The 23,254-nt window shown below is 40.7% G+C and overlaps 1 protein-coding gene across 1 annotated transcript in view; it reads right to left on the bottom strand.

Annotated features, from left to right (window-relative positions):
- The window catches only part of unc13c (unc-13 homolog C (C. elegans)), a gene marked incomplete at both ends in the record, with an annotated part of 85,137 nt that extends 63,097 nt beyond the window's left edge, over nucleotides 1-22,040 (bottom strand). The window contains 8 exons of the mRNA XM_079162216.1: nucleotides 339-566; nucleotides 1,684-1,903; nucleotides 5,630-5,701; nucleotides 8,486-8,564; nucleotides 9,710-9,756; nucleotides 10,404-10,426; nucleotides 17,768-19,277; nucleotides 19,494-22,040. Coding sequence (XP_079018342.1) covers nucleotides 339-566; nucleotides 1,684-1,903; nucleotides 5,630-5,701; nucleotides 8,486-8,564; nucleotides 9,710-9,756; nucleotides 10,404-10,426; nucleotides 17,768-19,277; nucleotides 19,494-22,040 — 4,726 coding nt within the window. The remainder of the gene's footprint in view (nucleotides 1-338; nucleotides 567-1,683; nucleotides 1,904-5,629; nucleotides 5,702-8,485; nucleotides 8,565-9,709; nucleotides 9,757-10,403; nucleotides 10,427-17,767; nucleotides 19,278-19,493) is intronic.
- Nucleotides 22,041-23,254: the final 1,214 nt, after the last annotated feature.

Here is a 23,254-nt window from a genome sequence, read left to right on the forward strand (position 1 = left end):
TTCTATTTCTAATTAAACATGCATTGCTGATTGTGGTTCAGTGTCAGAGGTTGATGACCAAGAGCTTGAGGTTAATGACAAGTAAATACTAATTATAATAACAATGTTTGTCATTCCAGATGAGCCTGACTTGTAATGGCAGTTTTGTTGATTTGGCAACCGCGGACTGAGCAAAGGGTTACAGGTCATGGACCAAAGGTCAAAGGTCACCTGCAGCAGTATCAGGACGTTTATCACCATCATTTCTCGGGACATTTCTAAGCTAAGATACATAATCAAAATTTTAGCAGATGGTTTGAAGATGAACTTTCTGATGAAACTACGGGAACAATGCTAACCTGTGATGTTGATTTTGGCAGACCACTTGGAGGTCCCGTCCAGAACAGCCTGCTTGGCTGTCTTCAGGTGGCTGGTGAAGTCTTCTTTGGAGACATGGAACATCTCCTGGATCACCTCAAACACTTCAGGGGTGTTCTTCTCCCTTATCTTCATGCGCTCCTTCATAGCCATGATGATGTTCTGGGTCTTGTCTTCCGCCCCGTGCTTGGAACTCTTCTCCACTGCCCCTGAAACAAGCCAAAGTTTAGTGTTTCCGCTCAGTAGTCTGCATGTTTAATACCCAAGAATTGTTAGAAAAACTGGTGATCCATCCCAGTGTCAGCATATCTATCATATGTATTCAGAACCTTTCTTAAATACTGCAAGAGTGTACGACACTGTGTTAGACCATCCAGAAAGCTATCTAATATGTGCCACTATGACGTTGAGTGAGTGTGTTTGGAGGTTGGGCAATCACAAATTCACACTTTAATGTTGAGTTAATATGTGTGTTTTATTAATGTGAATGTGTGTCTGTACGATAAAAGAGAAAAAAAAATAGCGGTTAATTCCCTGTATCTGATCACAGTATTATGTATCTAGAGTGTGTTCATGAGTGCAGATCGAAATGTGATAAAGATTAATCGCATTTTGAACTATGAGACATTGTAATGCTGGTATAAAACCGTAATAAAACATTGAGTTTTATCACGGCCAGAGTGTAGCAAATCCACTTGGAGTGTGTGAGGATTGCCTTGGGGTTCATTCTTGAAGCCTGCATGTCACATCGTTCCTTTATGACTACACCGTAACAACAGGGGTGTGCCTGATTGAAAAAGCTGATTGGGTACTGTAATGAGCAGTGTAAATGCACCATGATACTTGTAGCAATAAGTGCAAGAGGATATGTAATATGTATTACACAAATCCCCGTAACAGCATTCACATATACTGTAGGACTTACAGAATAGTGCTGTTATTTATAGAAATGTGGTAGATGAAGTATAACACTAGCACTGTGGGCACTTTACAGATTTACAGACAAACCATGACCTGAGAGTAAACTGATTTTAAAACTTATATAGCAGTTATTTGATTATTAGCGAGCCGTGCAGAAAAAGGAAGTAAATCGTAAAATAAGACTGTCAGATCATGAAAATGAACATTAAGCATGTAAAAAAATAAGAATTAATGCATTTTCAAATATTCCTCCCCCCGCCCCACCCCTCTCCGTCTCACACACAAACTACATGAACCCATGTAGCACTGTACTCACAAAGGCATGTTTGTAAGAACATAGCTATGGGCTTTAAAGTCTTTGTGAACTGTGCATCAAAGCATGATGGGATGGATCTACTTTCTTACTTTGTAAACAATCTGCATTGAGCAGGTCCTGGCACTTCTCGTGGCATTTAACGCCGCACTCTGAGCAGCGCATGCCCTGACGTGCGATGCCCCACAGCAGCCCCTCGCACTCATGGCAGTAGGTGGGTGCAGTCGCCGTCCACACCTCAAAATTATGGGGTGTTGTGGATGAAATCGGGTAGATCAAGGCCTGGAGAGTCTTCTTGAAGACATGTTGTTTCTGAAAAGAAATAAAAGCCATTGAGAGATTGTGAAAAATAATACAAGGTATGGAGAAAATGATAGACAAGGAAAATATACGTTGTTGCAAGAAACAGAGGAGGTATGGCTTATTACTAGTAATAACTTCAAAAGTTAATAAAAACAACTCTACTTAAATAGATTTTCAGAAACATCCAATACATCTTGAGATCAGCAATAAAAAAGAGGAATACTTTTGCACCTGCTGAGGGACCACAATATAGACTAATATCATTGCATAAAGTTGAACTGAGGCAGCTTTTGCCGGCTCAGTTCAAATTGATCTGCAGTCTTAATAGCATGACATTTACAATACACTTCTGCATCCTAGTAATATGTATTATATATATGAGTTGTCTAAACAGCAGCTATCATTCATCAGTACAGGAGCATTTTTCAACTTTTGTTGTGAGAGAAAGCGATCCAACAGATTACTTCATTCCAAGAGATAACACGTAGGAGGCTTTGTTGATCCTTTTCTGATTACCTTATCACCAATGGAGAGGTCAGCTGTATGAGAGTAAATCAGCCTTACATCTCATTAAGCTTATTAACAGCATCCTTAGCCCACAGGTTTTGTTCACATTGAGTGGTTACTGAATAAAGCTCCTACAGACCAAATACTAAAGTCTTCTCGCGGCCTGTCTAGACTGATTGCTGTGTAACAGAAACCTCCTCAAATTGAGTGCTTTACTGCAGCAGCCCTGCCATCCACAAGGGCTGGAAAACGGGCCGGGACTTGCCAATTCTTGAAGGCAGAATCAATGGATGCTGTAAATAAGGTTTTTTAAAAGTGAGCATTATCCAGATTGAGAGAGAGAGAGAGAGAGCAAGCGAGTGAGAAAGTGACAGAGGAAGAGAAGAAGATGTATGGTGGTTGAATAAATCCTCAAGAGGTACTTGCTCTCCACTTCTACTGCACTCCGCTCCCCCCCCCTTCTCCTCCACCCCCCCCCCCCCCCCCCCCTGCTGTCAGCCCCCTGTGTGTTGACAATGGGCTTTAACACCTGAACAGTAGCTCTGCACTTTACCACGAAGACCACTACACCGCTCACTGGAACACACTTACAGACACAAATACACACACATACACTTGCAGAGATGATTAAATGACAGCAGATGACAGGACAACAAGGCCATCTAACATTGCAAACCCCTGTTGATGCAACAGAGAGGCTGCTGAGTCCTAGAGGACCTTTAATGAAACAGAGCAGGGAGACAGGGAGATTTTGCTTTTAATCTGAGAACGATGAGATGAAGCAGATGTCTGAGATTAACCCACAACTTGCACACAAGCTACATCGAATTTAATGCTGAACTGTTAAATACTGACACCGCCTGCAGGAGATGAGTGAGCCAAAATTTCTATGAACGTGGGAAATCTAGACACCTCTTTATCTCCGTATCTTTTTAGTCTCTATTTTTTTTTTTTCTGCCTTGGCATTTCTTTGACCATTGCATGAGTGTATACTATTCATCTATTTCATTAACAAAAGTCGATATCTGTCTCTTTAAATGTCCCTCCCTCTCTCTGTCTACCCACTCTCAGTCCTAACACTGCATCACATACTGTGCAGCAGATGTGGGAAGAGTGCTGCTTGTGTGAGTCTCATGTGTTACACTGAGAGGTGACCCTGGTGGTTTTGTGCAAGACACAACTGGAATTGATTGACAGCTGCAGCCTCTGCCTGAGAGCAACATGACAGACAAGAACACTACCATCCTCCCCGTCCACCTCCAGCCTTCTCCAGCATTTTAAAATCAATGCATTATAGTTTGCTAGTAACAACTTGCCTGATGATATCTGAACTGACTTAAAGTAACACATCACATCTCATTTCCAGATACTCCTTGACCCGTGTCAGGTCGTGGCTCCCTTCTTCCTTTGAACAACTGAGTGAGTCTCTGCCTTTGTCTCAGCAGGTAAGCACAGCCTCAGTTTATGTTGGCAGTCGCTGTTAAAAGGCTCTGGTGCTTGGATCACATCAAGCACAGAACATTGGGCGGACACACGGGCCGTTAGCCAGCCCACACATAATGCTCCTTTCTGCTCTAAAAAGCAGATACATGGGAAACATGACGCAGAAAGAGAGACTTCTATACGTCAGCAATGACAGAGTAAGATCTTTTAATCAAATTAAAATGCATTGTGTTGACAGAGGGAAAACAATGGAAGAATTGGAGCAGAGATGAGGCAAAAAGAGGACGGAAGATGGATGCACTCTAAATAGGTTCAAACATCTCTCCCGGGAGTTGGGGGCAGATTGTTCAACATGGCTGCCTGATCAGTGACACATAAGGGCCAGGGGGTCGTGATGACAAGACACTCTGACGCTCAGATCCTCTCTCGTCCTCTTCTTATTGCCCTCCTTTTCTCGCCCTTCCTCTCTTCGCCTAACCCCTCTACACTCTTAAACAGCATATGGTCGTTTACTGAGTACTTTCGCAGTCCTCACAGGAAAGCACTCTCCTGGACTTAATGCAGCAGATAAAACTCTGACATCTGCTTGTCCTACTTAGCAAGACCGCACAATCTGCAGCTTTGCTCGGAACTCAGCTCCCCTCGGCCACCAATTATTAAACTATTCCTCGTTCGCTCCGAATCAGAATTGGACATCTATCCCTGTTCAAGTCCTTATACTACCACTGTGGTGCAATCTCCAAAATCGGCCCAAGACTCAGCTCCCTTCCTACACCAATTGACACAGTGCATCCATCTCATTTCTCCCTCATCTGGGATACGAGTTGGTCATCCCTAAAGCCCCTTTCATAAGACCCATAAGCAATCAAGACCCTGTCACTGTAGGACAACTGGGCATGTGAACCATGAGGGCCAAGTCAAGTGATACGAACGTGTAGACAAATCAGTGTGCACAAATTGAGGGCCAGGTCTCATGTTTAAAAAGATTAAATATTTGTGCATGACGTGCAGAACACATTTCAATCTAGTCATGTTGTAGGCTTAGGCGGCCCCATGTTGCACACCGGTAGATGTCAAATTGTCTGCTTGTTTGTCTTGCTGAAGAACTGCTTTCTCCTGCTGTTTGCATCCTATAATGCCGTCTTCCCTCTGGGAGGGAAGGATTGCAATCAATTAATGCAGAGAGAGCTTTGGAGGTCAACATAAAAGTGTCTCACACCATCGACTGAGACATTCTGCTTTTTCTGCATAGCTCTGTGTGCCTTGATACACAGCACTTATTATTAATCGTAGAAATTGTACAAATTAATTATTAATTTAATTACATTTTCTTAAAACTAACTTATCATTTCTGAACTCAACTAAATAATCTGACAGAAGGAGCACAGCAGAAAGCGTGAGTAGCTGGCCAGAGACACTATTTTAATAAACTGCAGTATGTCTTATAGATATGACAGTGATAGGCAGACAGACAGATGATGGCATGCTGTACATCTGAAGAAAAATCCTTCAACCACTAATGCTATCAACCTAATTTGGGTCTTTTTCTAATTTGAACGTTCCTGGCAACGTGATCCTGAAGTACCATGGCTGCAGCAAACAGCACAGCTATAAAAGTTTGTCGGAGTTCCAGTTCCCTGCTCTCAAAACAGCTCCCTAAAAAATAATGAGCGAACATGGGTCCAGCATCCCATGTCCCCGTAGAAGCCTCCATTACCCAATTAGACTCCACAATAAACAGACAATGACGTTCCATGCAGTCATTGCAGGCATGTGAGTACTCACCAGATCCTCATTATTCAGGGTGGACCGGTTCACCAGAGCGAACGAGATGCCTGCCTTTCGAGCAGTGAGGGTCTAAGAGGAGAGGAAAGGAAAGATGATGAAGAGGGAAAAATCCTCCGTCTTTTATACAGAATCTCAATGTTTACACACAGTGGCACTCTATATAGAGTTGAACAGTTTCTGAATGGGGCATAGTATTTAGTGAAAGGAAGAAAAAGCCTTAATAGATATGGGATACATAAATAAGAGAGAGAAAATGTCTAAATCACAGTAAATCGATAGCTCAAATGATAAAAAAGACGTTTCTGTAATGGATGCAGATGAAGCGTTCATCTTTTGCTCTTAGCTTGCGCAAAAGTGTAGACATATAGTAAGCTTACCAAAGCCTGTGATTTTCCAGGAGGCCAGGAATAAAGAATGAAAGAAATAAAGAAATTTAATTAGACAAGGAGCGGGAGGATGAATACTGAAAGCACAAACAGCAGAAGAATTGTATTTACTATCCATTCTGAACGCATAGGTGTCTCAACTGCCATGCAGGACTGCTGATTAGGGCACAGAGCTCTAGAAAGGTTCAACTATTCATCAAGAGAGATTAAACAGCCGTTGCATGATTTTTTTTTATCCACTCATGCACTGGAAGTTACTTAACTGCAGTCATGCTTGGCATTTATTTTCAGTTCTCTGTTGGATGAAGCTTTGATCATATTTTCTGCTGTCTGCTCTGCACATTAGTTTGACACAAACAGAGAAACACAAGACACACACACTCACGTATGGGTGAAGCCAGATGTACTGCACAACACACACTCACACACACACTCACACTTTAAAAATAAAACACACGCATCTGCTCACGCATTCACAAACTTACTCAAACATTAAACAGCACACGCCCATACAAACACAAACAGGTAACACATAGACGCACACAGATACACAAATGTAAATTAGCTGTTATGTTAATATCCATTGAGTTTGAGTGACCAGAGATTGATAAACATTTATCCCATACTGGAGGAAGTTACGTAACAGAGGAATGCAGACATGGACAGCTGACAATATTGGATCAGTCTTTACCACGACCCTCTTTTTTTGTACAGCCCAGCTATGGTAAAGATCCATGGAAGCCATGGAGAATGTAGAAGGGAACGTGACCTCTACATGAACCGTGAGTGTTGATGTAAGTTTATCAACATGCACCAGCACTGTTGAGGTTGCTACGGGCAATATAACAAGACCCTGTGTCCAGATGTTATCTATTCATCTACAATATAGCGTTCAATGCTTTGGGAATCCATTTACAACGCTCGTTTTTTTTGGTTTATGCTTTTGCGTTCCCGCCATGATATGGGGGAACCCTGCTGTCCGTTCCAATCAAACGCTGTTGCTGCCCGGAAGCAATCACACAGCAAATGGGAGACATTGACAAAGGAGAGGCATGAAAGGGGACCAATTAGTTTGCTGACTACTGACTTCATCCCACGTGTAAAAGGCTTGCTCAGTGTCACTTTTACATGATTTAAAAGCCTCACACAGTTAAATCAGAAGTCAATGAAGTCTCTCTGATATATTTTTGGGTTGAGTTGTCAACATTTCAAGTTAAATGCAATTTATCGAGCAACCTGCCGAGCAGCAAAAAAAAGGAAGAAAAATGGTCAAGCATCGGCGAGGCTGAAATCTGACAACTCACTGAAAAATATCACCCATAGCTGTTATGGGTCTATGTAGGAATGGCAAATATACACGCAAAATCCAAAAAGATTAAAAAATTTAAAAACGACAACCCATACTTACCAAGACATTGTTGGTTATTAATTTCATGAGAGATATGGACAAATACAGCATCAACTCATGTTCTTCACCGTGATATAAACATTCATCAGCATCTATGTGTATGACATCAAGCTGCATAATCATATTATTTCACAAGAAAATCGAAATCTTTTAAGAGTAGAATGCTTAAGTATTACACAGGTTGCTTGTAAATCAACTTAATTTTTAGAGTTCTGATCATTTCTTCCATCCTTTAGACTAAAATACATGACGATGATAAACAAACATACACAGGACAGACGCACACTGTGTTCACATAAAAGACAAACAGTTATAAACAGACATGTATACTGTTGGCATCACGACAGCATGCTGTCTCTCAGAAAGACTAACCATGTGGCACAGTGCTAAAGTGGACTCCACTGAAACAGGCCTCTCTGTGGGATATGTTATGACACATTATGCTGCAATAAAAACTAATGATGGAGCAGCACTGTGATGCAATGTCTTAAACACCCTCTCTAGGCTAATTAATCAAACCATAGAGTTATGGCTAAGGTTAGATTAACACTCCCACAAAGCAGTGCTCTACACTAAATAGCCATAGTTTTAAGCGGTTGTTTTTATCACCCATGAACTTCTTATTGACATGCTTTTTTCTATCACAATTAGAGATAATGGGATTTTTGAAGCTGTTTATTTTTTTTTTTAAACTACATAGCAGGATTACATAGCGGGGAAAGTATTTCCAATCATCCGAATTGTGTACGCATAGAACCAACTTGTAATTAAATCACTAATCCAGAATGAGTTATGTTTTAATAACCAGAGACGTCAGCTTAAAGAATACCAAGGCGGACATTAGTCCTCGGCTTGTCCTGGGATATTGTATACTAATAAGAAACAAATGTCATTATCATGCACCATAAAATGTTGTCAGGTACCCAGTAAAGTTATCATTGTCTTCTGCAGTCGTCCATACTCACACAGAGCAGGATTCCACCAGTGTGGTGTAATGTGGGGTCACTCAGATAGTTTTGACATAAATCACACATAACCTTGTTGAGGCCGATGACTCACCAGGTCTCGGACAAGAGGCACTGTCCTCTTGCGGCGTAAATCTGGCATGCTGTCAATACCATAAAGAATACTGCCAGCCCTGGAGAAGCAGACAGATTTAAAGTGCATTAATATCATAATAATGCCATGCTAGGGGAGACACTACAACAGTGAAAGGGGGGGGGGGTCTTGATTTACACAGCCAGCAAATGCCATGGATCATGCCTCCTACATAACCTGTCTCCCCCCTTCCGCTTGATTCGCTGGTGCCGACCACCAACACTGGAGCTCCATGTAATCCCTCTCACCCTCTGCTGTGCTCTGCTAGACTTCCTCTTCCACGTTATCTAAATGCGTATTGGGTATTGCTGCAGTGATGCCTGTTATGATACATATGTATACTACATTTTAAGAATACTGGACATTTGTGAAAGTTTCTCCACACCTCAAAAATGGAAATTTCAAGATGGGGTTTTTCTCAGGCAGCACTTCAGCACCAGGTACCTTGCTCCATCCGTCCTCCAACTCTCTTGTGCACACTCCGCGGCTCCCTCACTGCTTTCCCACCCGTCTTGCTTCTTTTCCCATGAGGCTCTCTGTGGCATCACCTCAACTGTCACTCAAAGCCACTCTAATGACCTCAGCATGACATCAAGGCCCCAATGCATCCACAAAGATAAAGCTCCTCAAGCTTTTCTGTCAGCCCTCTCAGCGACATCAGTGGTATGACCCTAAAGATACACAGTTTGACGAGCTGCCCCGGCCCTTGCCTCACCCTAGGGTCCCTGGCTCTCGCTGCATCTTTACTGTATAAACAATGTATAAACAGATGGCTGTAAATTCATGGCATGAGCTGAGGTAATGGAGGTGAATTATGATTATTGGCTATTCTCCCTTATGACATGATATGACAACAGTCGGCTTCTTCTATCTTTCACATAGACTCTCAACCTTAATCGTTTACACACATGTCTGAATAAGAAATCAATCAGACATGTGAAGCCAAGAGCATCAATTCCTTAACAGATGTTGTGAAAGCATCAGGCATCTTGTATATTAATCTCCTCTCTGTGGTACATCACAAAACAGGGAGCATAGCACCTTAATTAGGGGTGAATGCCAGAGAATCAGCACGTCTGCAGCATTTCCGCTATATGGGCCTCAGTATGGGGGTAGAAAACAGCACAGCAGCTAAGATGTATGTACTTGTGAACCGATCAGATCAGGAAGTGAGCTACCACTCACCCTCCAGACTGCAAGCCGAGCACTTTGGGGTCCAAAATACTGTGGGGCTGCAGAGAGAAGAAACACACAATGTAAAACAAGAAATACAAGGTAAGTGCACACAGCTACACACAAAGCACACAGCAGCTAAATGAAAACAAAAGAAATATACTGTATGATCAAATGTACTTTTCTACAGTACATTTGGAGGTCAATTCAGGACAAGATAAATGATAAGAGAGGAGTACAGAACAGGGAGAAGGGAGGGAAGACACCGCAGGCAAAAGACCAAATTGTTCCACATCAATGTAATTTGTGGGCTCAAGACTGAGAGTTTTGCCGCTCTTGGTGCTTCAGGCCAGATTTGCCTATTGTGTAACGCTCCCCATTCACTGACAAAAATGTCCAGTTTAAAACACAAATAATTTTCTGGAAAGGAATAAAAGGATAACCAGCACAAAGTGACAACAACATGGCTCAAGGGCACATGCTGTATACCTACAGATATCACTTCAACGTGTCTACAGACAAACAAACACCCTCTGACAGACTCAGGTAGATGGAGTATATACAAATTAAATTCAAGTGAGATGCAAAATCCACGTAACATCACACCATATACCACAAAACACAACAGAGAAATGTACAAACATATACACAAACACATGCACATGCTAGGAAATCCGTGGTTGATGATAAAACAATGACTTAAAACCTGTGTGTCCAAAGCACTGCTGTCTGAAAGGAGAAAGTGAGAGTAGGGTGGAGTGTTAGGAAAGAGCAGCTCACTGGAAAATACACACACTTAGTTAGGACACAGTAATCTACTATTACTGGCCTAGAAGAATACCAGGTTTAGTAAAAAGCAGTAGAAAAAGCTGAACAGAAGGCCTCTCAGCTAAAGGTTGAAATATGAATATAATTCTTTGGATGTAGAATATTCTAAATCAATGCAGCATAAATTAATAAAAAGTATGCCTTTGATCAATAGCGTTACATGAGTTAACAATCCCAGCTATGGAGACATGGGACATTAGGTAAGCATAAGCGGTTGGTATCATATTGCTATTTTAGAGACGCACTGCGAGAGGGCAAGCCTTTTAAATAAGCAAGACTGCAGAGGTGTAATTACTGTGCTATTGATCCATGGGTGATGAATGGCAGCATAATCATGATCTAATGTGCTACAAACAGAAAACAGCTGTTCACAAGAGAAAGATCAAATTGCTGCTCTGATTAAAACAACGTGATGCACAGTTTGTTGTCGATGTGCAGTTTCTGCATCACTAATACAGCAAAAGGCAATGTAAATCTCTTTCTTTAATTCTGCCAGTATCGTTTCGATTTAGTTTGATCCGTTTAGTCGAAAGTTGCCACTTGTTAAAAAAAAATCACATCATGAAGATATTAATTGTTAACCAATAAAAAAACAATACAGAGTATTTGGTGGATGCTATTACCCAGAGTGCTCTATAGTACCATTAGTGTTCCAGTGCATATCTCTGTACAAGTGCATATCTGTTTGTGACGATGGTACTCAAGGAGGCACTGATCATTTGAAAACATTTTAAAAAAGGATTCAAGTTAACATAAGAGTTTTGAATTTATACAAACTAATATTTTAGGCTGAGGTAGTATAAATTCCTGAAAAGGTTGAAAAATGTGGGTACAACTGTGACAATAATATTACTGGGCGAGGTGAAATCAAAAGCTGCACGAACGCAGACACACAGCACTCAAAGAGGAGCTACGCTGCAAGTGGGTACCATGGACAGCGATCAGCTAAGCTACTTTCAGCACGGCATACGAGATAGAGTCACCTCCTGCACCCGCAAGTCTGCAGCTGCACTATAGATAAAGCCAGACCACAAAGATAGGCTACAGGCTGCTGGTATGAACCTCATTTCACAGGTGCCTTAAATCTGTGGAACAAAAATGTAATTGACTGGTAGAAAACTCTCTGTATGTCTTTGTGTGTGTGTGTGTGTGTGTGTGTGTGTGTGTGTGTGTGTGTGTGTGTGTGTGTGTGTGCTGTGGGCAACGTGTTGAGGTATGAAAAGCAGCAGTAAATCCTGCATTTTAGTGCCGACACACATGGTTACAGCGTTCATAGATCAGAGTTTGCCAGAGCAGAAAAGCCTGCACATGGCTGATAGTAAAACAGGGACCTGCCCCTGCACCAAGACACACAGGAACATGTCTTCTTGTGTGGACATATTCAGGCACACATTTATAGAGATACACTAACACTTAACAAAACTATGATCAAAGTCCAACACTGAGTGTGTGAGCATGACGATATTTCCAAGGAGCTCATGAAAGACGGAGAAAACAAAGATAATGGTAGTGAGTATAAAATAGATTTGACACTTAACAACTATTACTGAGATAACATCTTGCGGCCATATTTATTTTTCCGTTTTTTACTTTGAGTACACACATACAGTAAACTGAGGTCAATCAAAATTAAACAAATCTCACAACTTTTCCCCAATATACAATGATCTTGCCTTCATCAGCGTCGCATCACCTTTGTACTGTGTGTTGGAGAAGAGTTGGACAGCATTTTTATTCCATACTGCCCACATCAGATATTGCTATTAGAGTATTGGCTTCAACTATTACAATATACAAACTGTAATGAAATCTATAGCTTGATATAAATTGTAGGGCTAGCAGAAGTTTAGACAATCCTGCACAAAGTGTATGCTACGGCCCAGCAGAGAGGAGAAGGTTTGTGTATAAGTGGAGTCACGGGAGCAGGAGAGTTGAGAGGGACCATGAGGTCAAGGCTGACATGACCACCAGTTTGTGGTCGGGCTCATTGGATCAGACTGCCAAGATCCCAGCACCGAGTATAGGCTGTAGGCCGTACAGTGAACACATCCTGAAAAAATAATAAAAAAAGAAGCTCACTAGAGCAGAACTGCATGCTGGTGTCAACTCTTACACCAAGTTTAAAATCTCACTGGAGGAAACCAAGTCCTGTAACTTAATACGTGAAGTTAAAGGTAAAACGCTAACCTTTTTAAAAGAAAGGTGATCAACTGTTTCAACCATGCAAGCATTAATGTTAAACTATCAACAAATATAAAAATAATAAATAACTAAAAAAACATCCAGGTAAAAGTTAACAAGGTAAAGTTTAAATGACGAATGATATAACATAACAAACGGCATTACCGAATGCTACCAAGTGCAGTGCAGGATTTAGTGTAAAGTTGCAAACAACATTCAAAGCAGAAAAAAACATATATATATATATATATATATATATATATATATATATGTATATTTCATTTTTGCACTGGCTGGGTTAATTACTTCTTAAAATGGCTCATATTTCCATTTAGTGTCACGATAAGAATAAGTGTGACCTTCATACTGCTGCAACAGTGGCATTAAACACTTGTTCTACCTAGAGACAAAGGTTTGCGTCTATAACCGTCAGCATTGGTTTCTTTTAGGACAATCTTTCCCTGACCGAGAACAGTTTTAGATGCTTAACTTGACAAAATGTACGTCTGGGCTGGTGCAACTTTATCCCACCAAACTAAATAAAAAACTCTTTATTCATCGTGAAATGCGATTGCAGAAAGAGCACACGTGTTATTAATAACATTTTAGCTTGAGCATTTTAGCTTGTAACAGAGCCATCATTAACGTGATAAACACATGTTCTTTTCTTCTAAAGATACATAATGTTACCATGGAAAACGTTTTTTACTCAACAGTATAAACATTACAGTACAGTAGCCAGCTCAACCGAGGGTGCCTTCGAATCACTCTTCAGCCGCCACAAACACACCCAGACTAACGTTGAGCACAAACAAGATTCAAAATGTGATTCAACATGAACATTGTTAAATAGTGATACGTATTACGGTTCAAAATATTGATTAATGTGATCTGCTTGTGAGTGCTCTGATCTACAGGAAACAATTTATTATTCCTATATTTATTCATTTGTTTATTTATTTATGCTCGATTTTCATAACATTCATCGCATACATGCATTTGTTGTCTTTATAATTACACAATCGTGTATTGCTTGCACCTCTTTTATCATATAGCAGTTGTTAGGACCATTTGTTCAGCTTGATACCTGCTATGGCGACATGACAGCAAAACCAGGATACGTTGTGTTTTACAACGTAAAGGTTCTTCAAGTTGGTGTGCAAGGAAATATACAGATGGAGGTAATACAAAGATATTGAATTCAAACACATATTAGACCTTTTAAAGCTGTGTCATTAATAATCACTGTGTTACAGGATTTGTGATAAAAAGAGAGGGACAAAGGGGAAATGTGTGTATTGAGAGGTTGTAGCCCTCCAGGCTTTGATGTAATAAAAATGTGGTGGCCTCAATTTTTTCACTTCCTGTCCACCTGACAATATCACATATCCAAACCATGTTTGTGGCAGTCTGATGTCAGAGGTTTTATTTTGTTCAATTTCAGCGCAAAAATAGAATCCTTGTAGGCATGAACCAGGGATAAAGCGTTTGGGTAAAACGGGTTATCGACCCTTATCTAATCAAAGATGCACTTTTGCTTTGGAAACTGTGATCTAATTTGTACAATCCAAGTTATGAGTTATTATGAAAGCAATAAAAGCCAGAGGTAATGTATTAGAATCTATAGACAGTTCCTCCAAGTTGAGAGAGTAAACTATGGAGAGGAGTCTCCCTCCGTTTACAGCAGTCAAAAAAAAACAGCGATTTTGAATCAGTCAGTGCTTTGAATTGGATGTTATCACCTACAACAACAGACAGCAAGCATTTTTCACATTCACACTTTCTCTAGAAATGGTGCACTAAGCATAAAGAGGGTCTACCTCCTTTACTCCCCCAGGAGCAAGCAGCAAACTTCACTAGCAGCAGACCTCTATAAATATTCCAAGCAAGGCTGACCTGGTTACAGAATGCCCTTGGGAGTGTGAATTAGCATCTGAATACAGACGCTGCAGTAGCCGGTTAAAGACAGGCCTGGCAAAAGTGGCAGTACAGCTGAGACTCCCTTCACAGTTCCCATACAGACCAGCAAGCATGCTTCAGAGCAGGAGCATGCGCACACATCAGCTACACGAGATGAAGGCATAAAGCTAATCAGTATGTGGTATGCATGTCTACAGTCAAGGATTGCTTAACCTCTTGCTTCTATGTCAGGTAGCATAGGCTAAATTATGTGTCAAACATAAAATATAGCTGGACTTCGGTGTACCCTTTTTTTAAACAAACTTTGCAAAATTGTATTTAGAGCATAAACTACATATTGACTAACTATAAAGCACCTCAAGCGAGTCTAAAACTGTTTTAGACATATTGTTAGCTATTTGCAGGATTTTAAGCTTTGATATTACCTAAATAACGTGCATAAAAATGCCCAGAAATGGCTAACTCTAATAATTACAATGACCTTTTATCACCAACGTAGGTATAAACCTTGAAAAAAAAAATCAAAACAGGCAGGTCATTTCATGCGTAGGATAATAATCAAGCAAGGCGACTTTGTTTTATACATGTGAACCCGAAGATCTGACTACACACCAGATTAACGTATACAGACATTTGCCTTTCTTTGGTTTGAATTAATCCTGCCTCAAATTTCCTCTACTCATCTCGACCTGTCTCAATAGCTTTCGATGTGTTGGGTAAAGTGAAAACTGACAACAGTTATGACATCTGGACTCATATGTGACTGTTCATAGAACTGGGAAACACTAAACAGCAATAAAGAATGACTATAGAACGCTATAGACAACAAACTAATAGAGAGATAAAGAAAAGAGCCAATAGCCATCGGACAGTAAGGACAATTGGTCACACATTTTAATTTGGAGTCATATGCCCGGAGTCCACAACATGCCTCACCTCACACATGCACGAGTCAACAATGAGAAGTGAGTCAATCACTTAATGAGACAGATTCTCGGATCGACTCCTAACTCTTCTCGTCTGGTAGTCCAGCAAAAGCAACGTGCAAGAATAGAAAATGGACAATCAGTCAATAAATAGCAAGATTTGCAGTAAAGAAATGCCAAACACATGTTTGCGGTGATTTAGATTTATGTCGCCATTACATAAACTATCCACCAGAGAGGACTGACCAGTTTGTTATTCAACAGTAAAACGTTCCACCGAGTAGCAGCAGCAGCGTGTGTAGTGATCACAGTTCTTTAATTATCATGATTGTTTATGTTGAGGTGTGAGGTTAAAGGTATGGCCTCAAAAATGTATCAATTGAGACATAATTGAAATAATATCAGTTCAAATAGTTGGTGCAGCCCTTCTGCCTATATTCTGACCGTGTTGACATGGATGGGTTTACACACATTGGAACAAAGTACATTGAATTGAATAATTTCAATGAGAGTAATGGTATATATAACCATATGGTAATATTTTTTGATTGTAATGAATATTGTACTGTGCACTATACCTCTTATGAGTTGCAGTTTGTTGGTCTTAAAAAGTTAGGTAGGAATAGGTCGCATACAACCATATGACAGCGAAGGAATCTCTCCTAAAATAAGATTTTCAGTAAATAACATTCTGTGCAGGATGTTTGGTGAATGTGGCCACTAAAAGGGTTTGTGCACACATCTGTCACACAGTCATCAGGTGTAGCCTGTATTCCCTGAACAACAGTACCTACCTCACCATGAGTACCACAGCTGCAGCTACATATGTAGGTCAAGAGCTTTTTGCAAGTGGAAATTCCCTGGTCTCTTTTTTTCATTCCTATTGGAAGACTCCTTTTCTTTCAATGTGTAAATCTTAACCATTTATATACCTACGTTGATTTTAAATGGCATCCTTTTTACATAAGCCATCAGCTTTACCGCATTTTGATTCAAAGCAACTACTGCAGAGAGCCAAAAGAATTATACAAAAAGACTAATGAGAGCATAAGGCATAATATTCTACTAAATGTAGAGAATTAAATATATCTTATTTAAAACACCATAGTGCAAAACACATCAGAGACAAGCAGAACGTTCTGTGGTAAGTCAATCTGTAAAGACTTCACACTTGCTTTAACTGTCTGCCAGTGCCAACGTAATGACACCCAATAGCAAAATTGTAGTCATGTTTTTATTCATTGTGAAGAATTGATGTTAGATTTGGAGCCCACCCTAGCGTAGATTTTAAAATCTTTTGTTGATGATAAATGATAGACCTCCAGAAAACACATTTGACAGTCTAATCGCTTATCACTAGCCACAATCCGCTATGAGAGAATGTAGTGTTGTGCCATGGGAATACAAATACAAAGTCAATGCCATCTGTAATACTGCCATCCAGAGAGAGTCTCCTCTTCAGTTTTTCAACTAAAATAAATTACCAATTCAAAGAGACATCCTTCAGATTGATCAAAGTCTAAGGTTCCCATAAATCCAAATCTACGACTTGTCTCCACCTCATCAATGAAAGTTATTCACTATGATTCCACTTCCACTAACAACCCAGAGGACCCACTAGATGTTAAGGATTTGCAAGGATACCAATGCATTTGTATGTTTTAGCTCATTAACGAAAAATGGTATACTCTATATGACTTCCCACCAATTTCCAAATTGTACTAGAAGTTTAAGGATTTAATTTTCATCCTCATAAGCAGCCTTTGGTAATTTTATTTCAGTGTGGTATGAATTCAATTCAGAGAAACACAAAACGATGTCAACTATGTTCCAACATCTGAGACATAAGAGTTAATTGCTGTATCTGCTTAGTGAAATACACAACGTTGTAAATACAAGTTGCCCTTTCCCTTATGTCCATGATTGCTAGTTGTTTGTCTTTTCTGATAAGTCTCAGAGAGCAAACTTGAATGCACAAAGAGTCCACTAACAAAACCAAGAGTTTTCAAAACAGCCAAAGCTATTTTTTAAGTACTGTTATGTATTCACAATTTGTAGTGTAACACAAGTCCTCTGATGAAGTTTTTTAAGCCCAAGGTGTTTGGTTTTGACTACAACTTACAGTTACCATTGTGGTTGTACCCATGTATTGCCAATGTAAAGCCTTGTCAAACAGTACAAAAAAAGTCAAAGAAAAACGAGTAAAGAGTCATACCCCCTGCCAGGATCTGCTGCTCCAGTTCAGCCATCTGTTTCCTGTAGGCCCTCAGTGCTGCCTCTTTGAATGTAGGTCTCACATGTTTCTTGGGTGGGGCCTCTGTAGGCTTCTCCTCTGGAAAGTTTTTGTTTTCATCCTCCTGCTTTTGCTTTACTTTTTCAGATCCCTCAGCGGCATCCTCTATGATCTCCTCTACCTCCTCTAACTCCTCATCACCCTCTTCCATCTCCTCTGTCACATCATTGTCATCTGGTTCTTCTACGTCTACATACTCCACCATTGCGTCAAATTCAGCAGTGTTCTCAGTGAGTTGGGTTTCATATTCTTCATTGTACTCTTCATCCAAATTGTAATCATACTCCAGAACACATGCCTCTTTACTTGTCTCATGGTCTCCTGTCACTTCCAAATCTTGAAAGGTCTCAACATCCTGAAAGGGATCACTGTCTTGAGAGGCCTCAAAGTCATCAGACACATCATAGTCCTGAGAAGTCTCACACTCCTGTGCAGGCTCATCTGTCTCATCTGTCTCACTAGCATTAGTTCTGTTCTCTAAGTTAGCTAATACCTGCTCCATCACTTCAACATAGTGGGTCTCATTGTCCACTGGTTGTTCCCCAGCTTCTGCTTCTGCACCTGCTTTATCTTCCTCTGCCTTGTTGAAGACAGACTCTGTGTTGGCATCGGAGTCTATTGTAGTACTAGGGGTATTTGCACCAGAGGTGGACAGCGTGCGGAAACGCCCCATAAATGATGAATTGGTGGTCTCCTCAGGAGGAGCAGTGGTAGGCGTTTGAGGGCCAGACTTCCAAACAACCTCCAAAGCTGACTTAGCCCTTTGCAGTGTAGAGCCAAAGCCAAAACCAAAGGACTTCTCAGTGAGATCTATGCTGAGCCTACTGCTCCAAGACTTGGGAACCTCCTCAACCTTCTCTGTTCGAATCTCACTCTGACTGCGGTACATAGTTGTAGACTTATTCTGGTTCTGGTGGAAGCTATGATTGACATCCAGTTCAGGGAATTTATCTTTAGGAATGACTTTGGGGGTTTCCTTTGGGGCATCTTTAGAAGCTACTTTATTTCCTACTTTAGGGGCTTCTATTGGGGTGGCTTTTGGGGTCTCTTTGGGGGACACCTTAGGACTCTCTTTAGGGGCCACCTTCGGGACTTCTTTAGGTGGAATCGTAGAAACTTCTTGAGTGGGTACTTTACCAGTCTCCTTAGATGCTACCTTCGGCATCTCTTTCGATACCTCTTTTGGGGGTAGTTTTACAGCTTCTTTGGTAACCTCTTTAGCAACAACTTTCAGACCTTCGTTAAATGCAATTTGTGGGGGATCTTTAGCAATGACTTTGGGAGACTCTTTAGGGGATTCTTTAGGGGACTCTTTAGGAGTTGACACAGGGCTCTCAATTGGGGTTATTTTAGGGCTCTCTTTAGGTGACTCTTTAGGACTTTCTTTAGGAGTCATTGTAGGGCTATCTTTTGGGGTCACTTTAGGTGTAACTTTAGTAGCCTCACTAGAAGTTATCTTAGATGTCACTTTAGCAGCTTCACTAGAAGTTATGTTAGATGTCACTTTAGCAGCTTCACTAGAAGTTATCTTAGATGTCACTTTAGCAGCTTCACTAGAAGTTATCTTAGATGTCACTTTAGCAGCTTCACTAGAAGTTATCTTAGATGTCACTTTAGCAGGTTCACTAGAAGTTATCTTGGATGCCACTTTAGCAGCTTCACTAGAAGTTATCTTAGATGTCACTTTAGATACTTTTTTAACACTGGGCTTTGTGGCATCTTTAGATGTGACTTTAGGGCTGTCTTGAGGAAGGGATTGAAAGGATTCTTTAGCTGCTGATTTCTGAATCTCCTTAGGTGACTCTTTAGGAGCTGCTTTAGAGGTCACTTGGGATGAAACCTTAGCAGACACCTTCGAGCTTTCTTTTGGCAATATTTTGATGTTTGCTTCTTCTTTAGGTGCCAATTTTGTCTGTTTATGTGTAATTTTAGCAGCAGCTTTAGGTGTATCTTTTGATGATGTTTTTGTGTTTTCTTTTGTGACCATCTTATTTCCCTCCTTAGACTGCCGGGCAGATGTCTTGATGACAGACTCACGCTCTGTGACGGGAGCAATAATGTGGGTGGTTATAGGTGGTAGGGAAGATTCTCTGTCAAGCATCATGAATTCTTCATCTCCCTCAAATTGTAAATCAACCTCCTGACATTTAGTGATGTTTTCTGGAAAACCAGGGATGGTTGATGGGTCAAAGGGACTGCTAACCTCTATTGAGGCTTCCAAGCCAGAATCAGCACCCTGCTCTAGATGATGCCAGTCTTTCCAGGGTGATAAGTCACCTTGCAGAGAAAGCTGGGAGCCACTGTAGTGGCTTCTGTCCCCAGACATGCAGACCAGTCCATTGCTCACCCCACTGTCAATAGTTTCCGTAGTCTCAACTTCATTGTGTTCATATGCTTGATTCTCATGGCTGAGTTGGTGACTGTCGCTAGCATACCAGGAGGAAGCCATGTCTTCTTGTTTTCTCTGCCACAGTTCCTGATCTGAGGAGGACAGCATGGAGCAGCCATTAGCCCGTGTAAAGTACTGACTCTCTGAAAAGTCTTCTGAGTATGACTGGCAAAGTTTTGAGCAGTCAGACTCAGAGCGGCTGAGTTTAGGGGTGGAATAGTCACTCTGAGAAAGCCAACCAGGGGTCAAATCCGAGTAGTAAGCCTTTGCATGCTTGTCTGGGTCATAGAAAGAGTCATCAGCATAGTGAACAGCGCCTGAGTAGCCTGCTTCCTCTCCTGACCGGCTATGGTCATGGGATCGCCTCTTCTCTGATTTGCTCTTGTGAACGGGCTTTGAAATCACCATTGCATATTTATTTCGGCTTAATTCATCTAATTCTTTATCACTGTCCATTGAGTCCCAATCATCACTCTCCACCACTTTATCCTTTCCTGAGGCCTTCATATCCATGCTTTCATAAGTTTGTGAGGAAGACATTGTTTTGTCTTTTCTCTCCTTTCCATCATGAGTTAAGCTATCAGTGGTGACTGTAATGCCTGTTCCTTTAAGTTTGTAGCATTTTTTCAAGACTATATCCCTCTCTTGAGTTGTTGTAAAAATAACAATAATAGGGCGGGGTTTTGCATTAGAACATTCTCTTTGTTGCCCTAACCTATGAGCAAGCTCAATTTTAATTGTTTTAAGGGCATCAATGAAACCCATTTTGTCTTTTAGTATCTTATAAATTAGACTCTCTGTTTTTTCTGACCTTTCTTCAGGAACATTAAGGAACCTCAAGGTTGAATTGTTGGCCTGGTGGCTAATTTGTTTTATGTAGTCATGAATATCTCGTGTTTCCCTTCTAGACTGGACAAATCCTGTGCGAAGCTGCTCAATCTCACTCTGAACTACTTCCACACTGCTGGAGATCTCATCAATGGAGCTTTTCAGGGCATTTACATGGCCACGTAGCTCAGACAGTTCTGTCTCTATCTGACTGATCCCCTGAAGCTCCTTAAAGATCATCTCCATGACATCCTGGGTCTGACTGATGCAACCTGTGGAGGAGGAGCCAGGCTCCAGGGTTGAGCTCTTTTGCTGCCGTCCAGCGCGGTCCAAGGACTTGCTCCGGATGCCCAAGGTTTTCCTCCAATTGCTCACCTCGGAGTCTGAGGAGACACATTCCTGACTCTTTTTCCATTTTCTTAACTTGCGTAGAGCACCCAGCCTAAGTGTGTGTAGACTGGAGCGTTCCACTCGCTCGCCCTCAGAGCTGCCATCAGAGGGAGCCAAACTGATGAGGCTCTTCCTGTTTCGTCTTACTGGCATAGTGTGTGATTTATGCTCATCCAATCTCCTGACAAGTTTTTTCTCACTCAAAGAGTTAGAGTAACTACTATCAATTGAAAGAATCTCAGAAATGATACTTTCATTATTATTCAAAAAAAGAGAGTTTTTCGGCAGTCCATTCGCTATAGCTACACGATAACTGAAAGTGGGTGACAGAGATGAGCAGTCGTATTTTCCGTCGTCTTCTTCAAGCGATATGTTACGTGCCGAAGAGCATTTGGAAATCTTTTTAACTGTAGTCTTCAGTGTGGTTGAGAGATTTGGATTATGTGCTTGCAAATCAGTGGTCAATTTTGGCTCTTTATTTTCGCGTCTCTCTTTCTTCTTTATTGAGTTTGCCAATTTCTTTGTAAACATTCCTTTACAAATCTTTTTAATGTAGGATGATATAGTATTTATTAGGGCAGAAACCATGGATGGCAATCCTGTGGACAGTTTTTATCATCTAGTGAAAGGAGAAGTTGGCTGAGAATATAGCGGTAGTGAGCCAAGCACAATGAGCCAGTGCTTGACAGTCGGATCCCAGGTCAAAATCACTAACACCACAGTCCAAGTGGAGACTCACTAATACTTTTAAATCCAGTGGCCTTCATCCCGAAAAGGAACATCTCTCTGAAAGACAAAAAAAGCAACAGATATTTACAATTTGGCTGCAGATTCTCAGTTCATACTTAAACACAAGCAGGAATAACCTGAGTTATTACTTTGCAATTACAAAGAAAGTGGAAAATCGGTTTCATCTTTAACATGCATAATGTAAAAAGTTACTCATTAAGCAATCTCCAAACCTATTATACAAGAAAAACAATGTTCGTTTTTTTTCAGTTTTCAAAAATGTATGTTGGGTGCATGTCTTTTTAAAGCAAATCTCACAAAGCATCCTAGTCACCCTCCCTACTTAGATATCACTTAAACTCTATTCCAGAGGTGGTGACAGAGAGAGAAGCAAGGAGAGAGAATGAAGACATTGGGTGTATGAGCTTGCATGTTGTTGGGAGAAGGGGTTGGTGGGGTAATCAGTTGCATGTGTACATGACTGTGTGCAAATTCATGAATGTATACACTGTATGTGTCAGTCAAGGTCAATAGACACAGGCTACACGGTGGTATCCAGCTTCTACAGCAGGAGAGTCAATAATTCCAATTGCTTCAGTGCTACATTACACTTGTCAGAATGTGTTCATCATAAATTAATATCTAGCATGATCAAAGAACATGGACACATTGCTATTCATAAATTTTTGTTTCTTGTTTTCATTTAACACATCAATATTCTAAAATCATAATCAAATCATGTAAAAAATGTGTTTGTTAGCTATTTTCCTTATATTGATATAACGATAAGGATGTTTTCACTAATTGAAATGATAGAGTTAATGATCTATTGGTGCCGTACATTTTAATGTTCCAATTAGTTTAATTGTAATGGTTCAGGTGCTGAACCATCCAGGTGTCGTAATGTAAATGTGCAGCAGACTATATAGATACGAAGAGGACAAAATGACCATCTTAGTCTCAATGAGAATTGAAACTTCTTGAATCATGCTGCATAGCATAACAGCTTGCAGTTGCTCTGAGAGGTGTGTGGTTTATATAGAGTGGAACTGGCCAACTGAGTCGAAAGAGGG

This window comes from Pholis gunnellus, assembly GCF_910591455.1.
Source record: "Pholis gunnellus genome assembly, chromosome: 1".
NCBI classification, from domain to species: domain Eukaryota; kingdom Metazoa; phylum Chordata; class Actinopteri; order Perciformes; family Pholidae; genus Pholis; species Pholis gunnellus.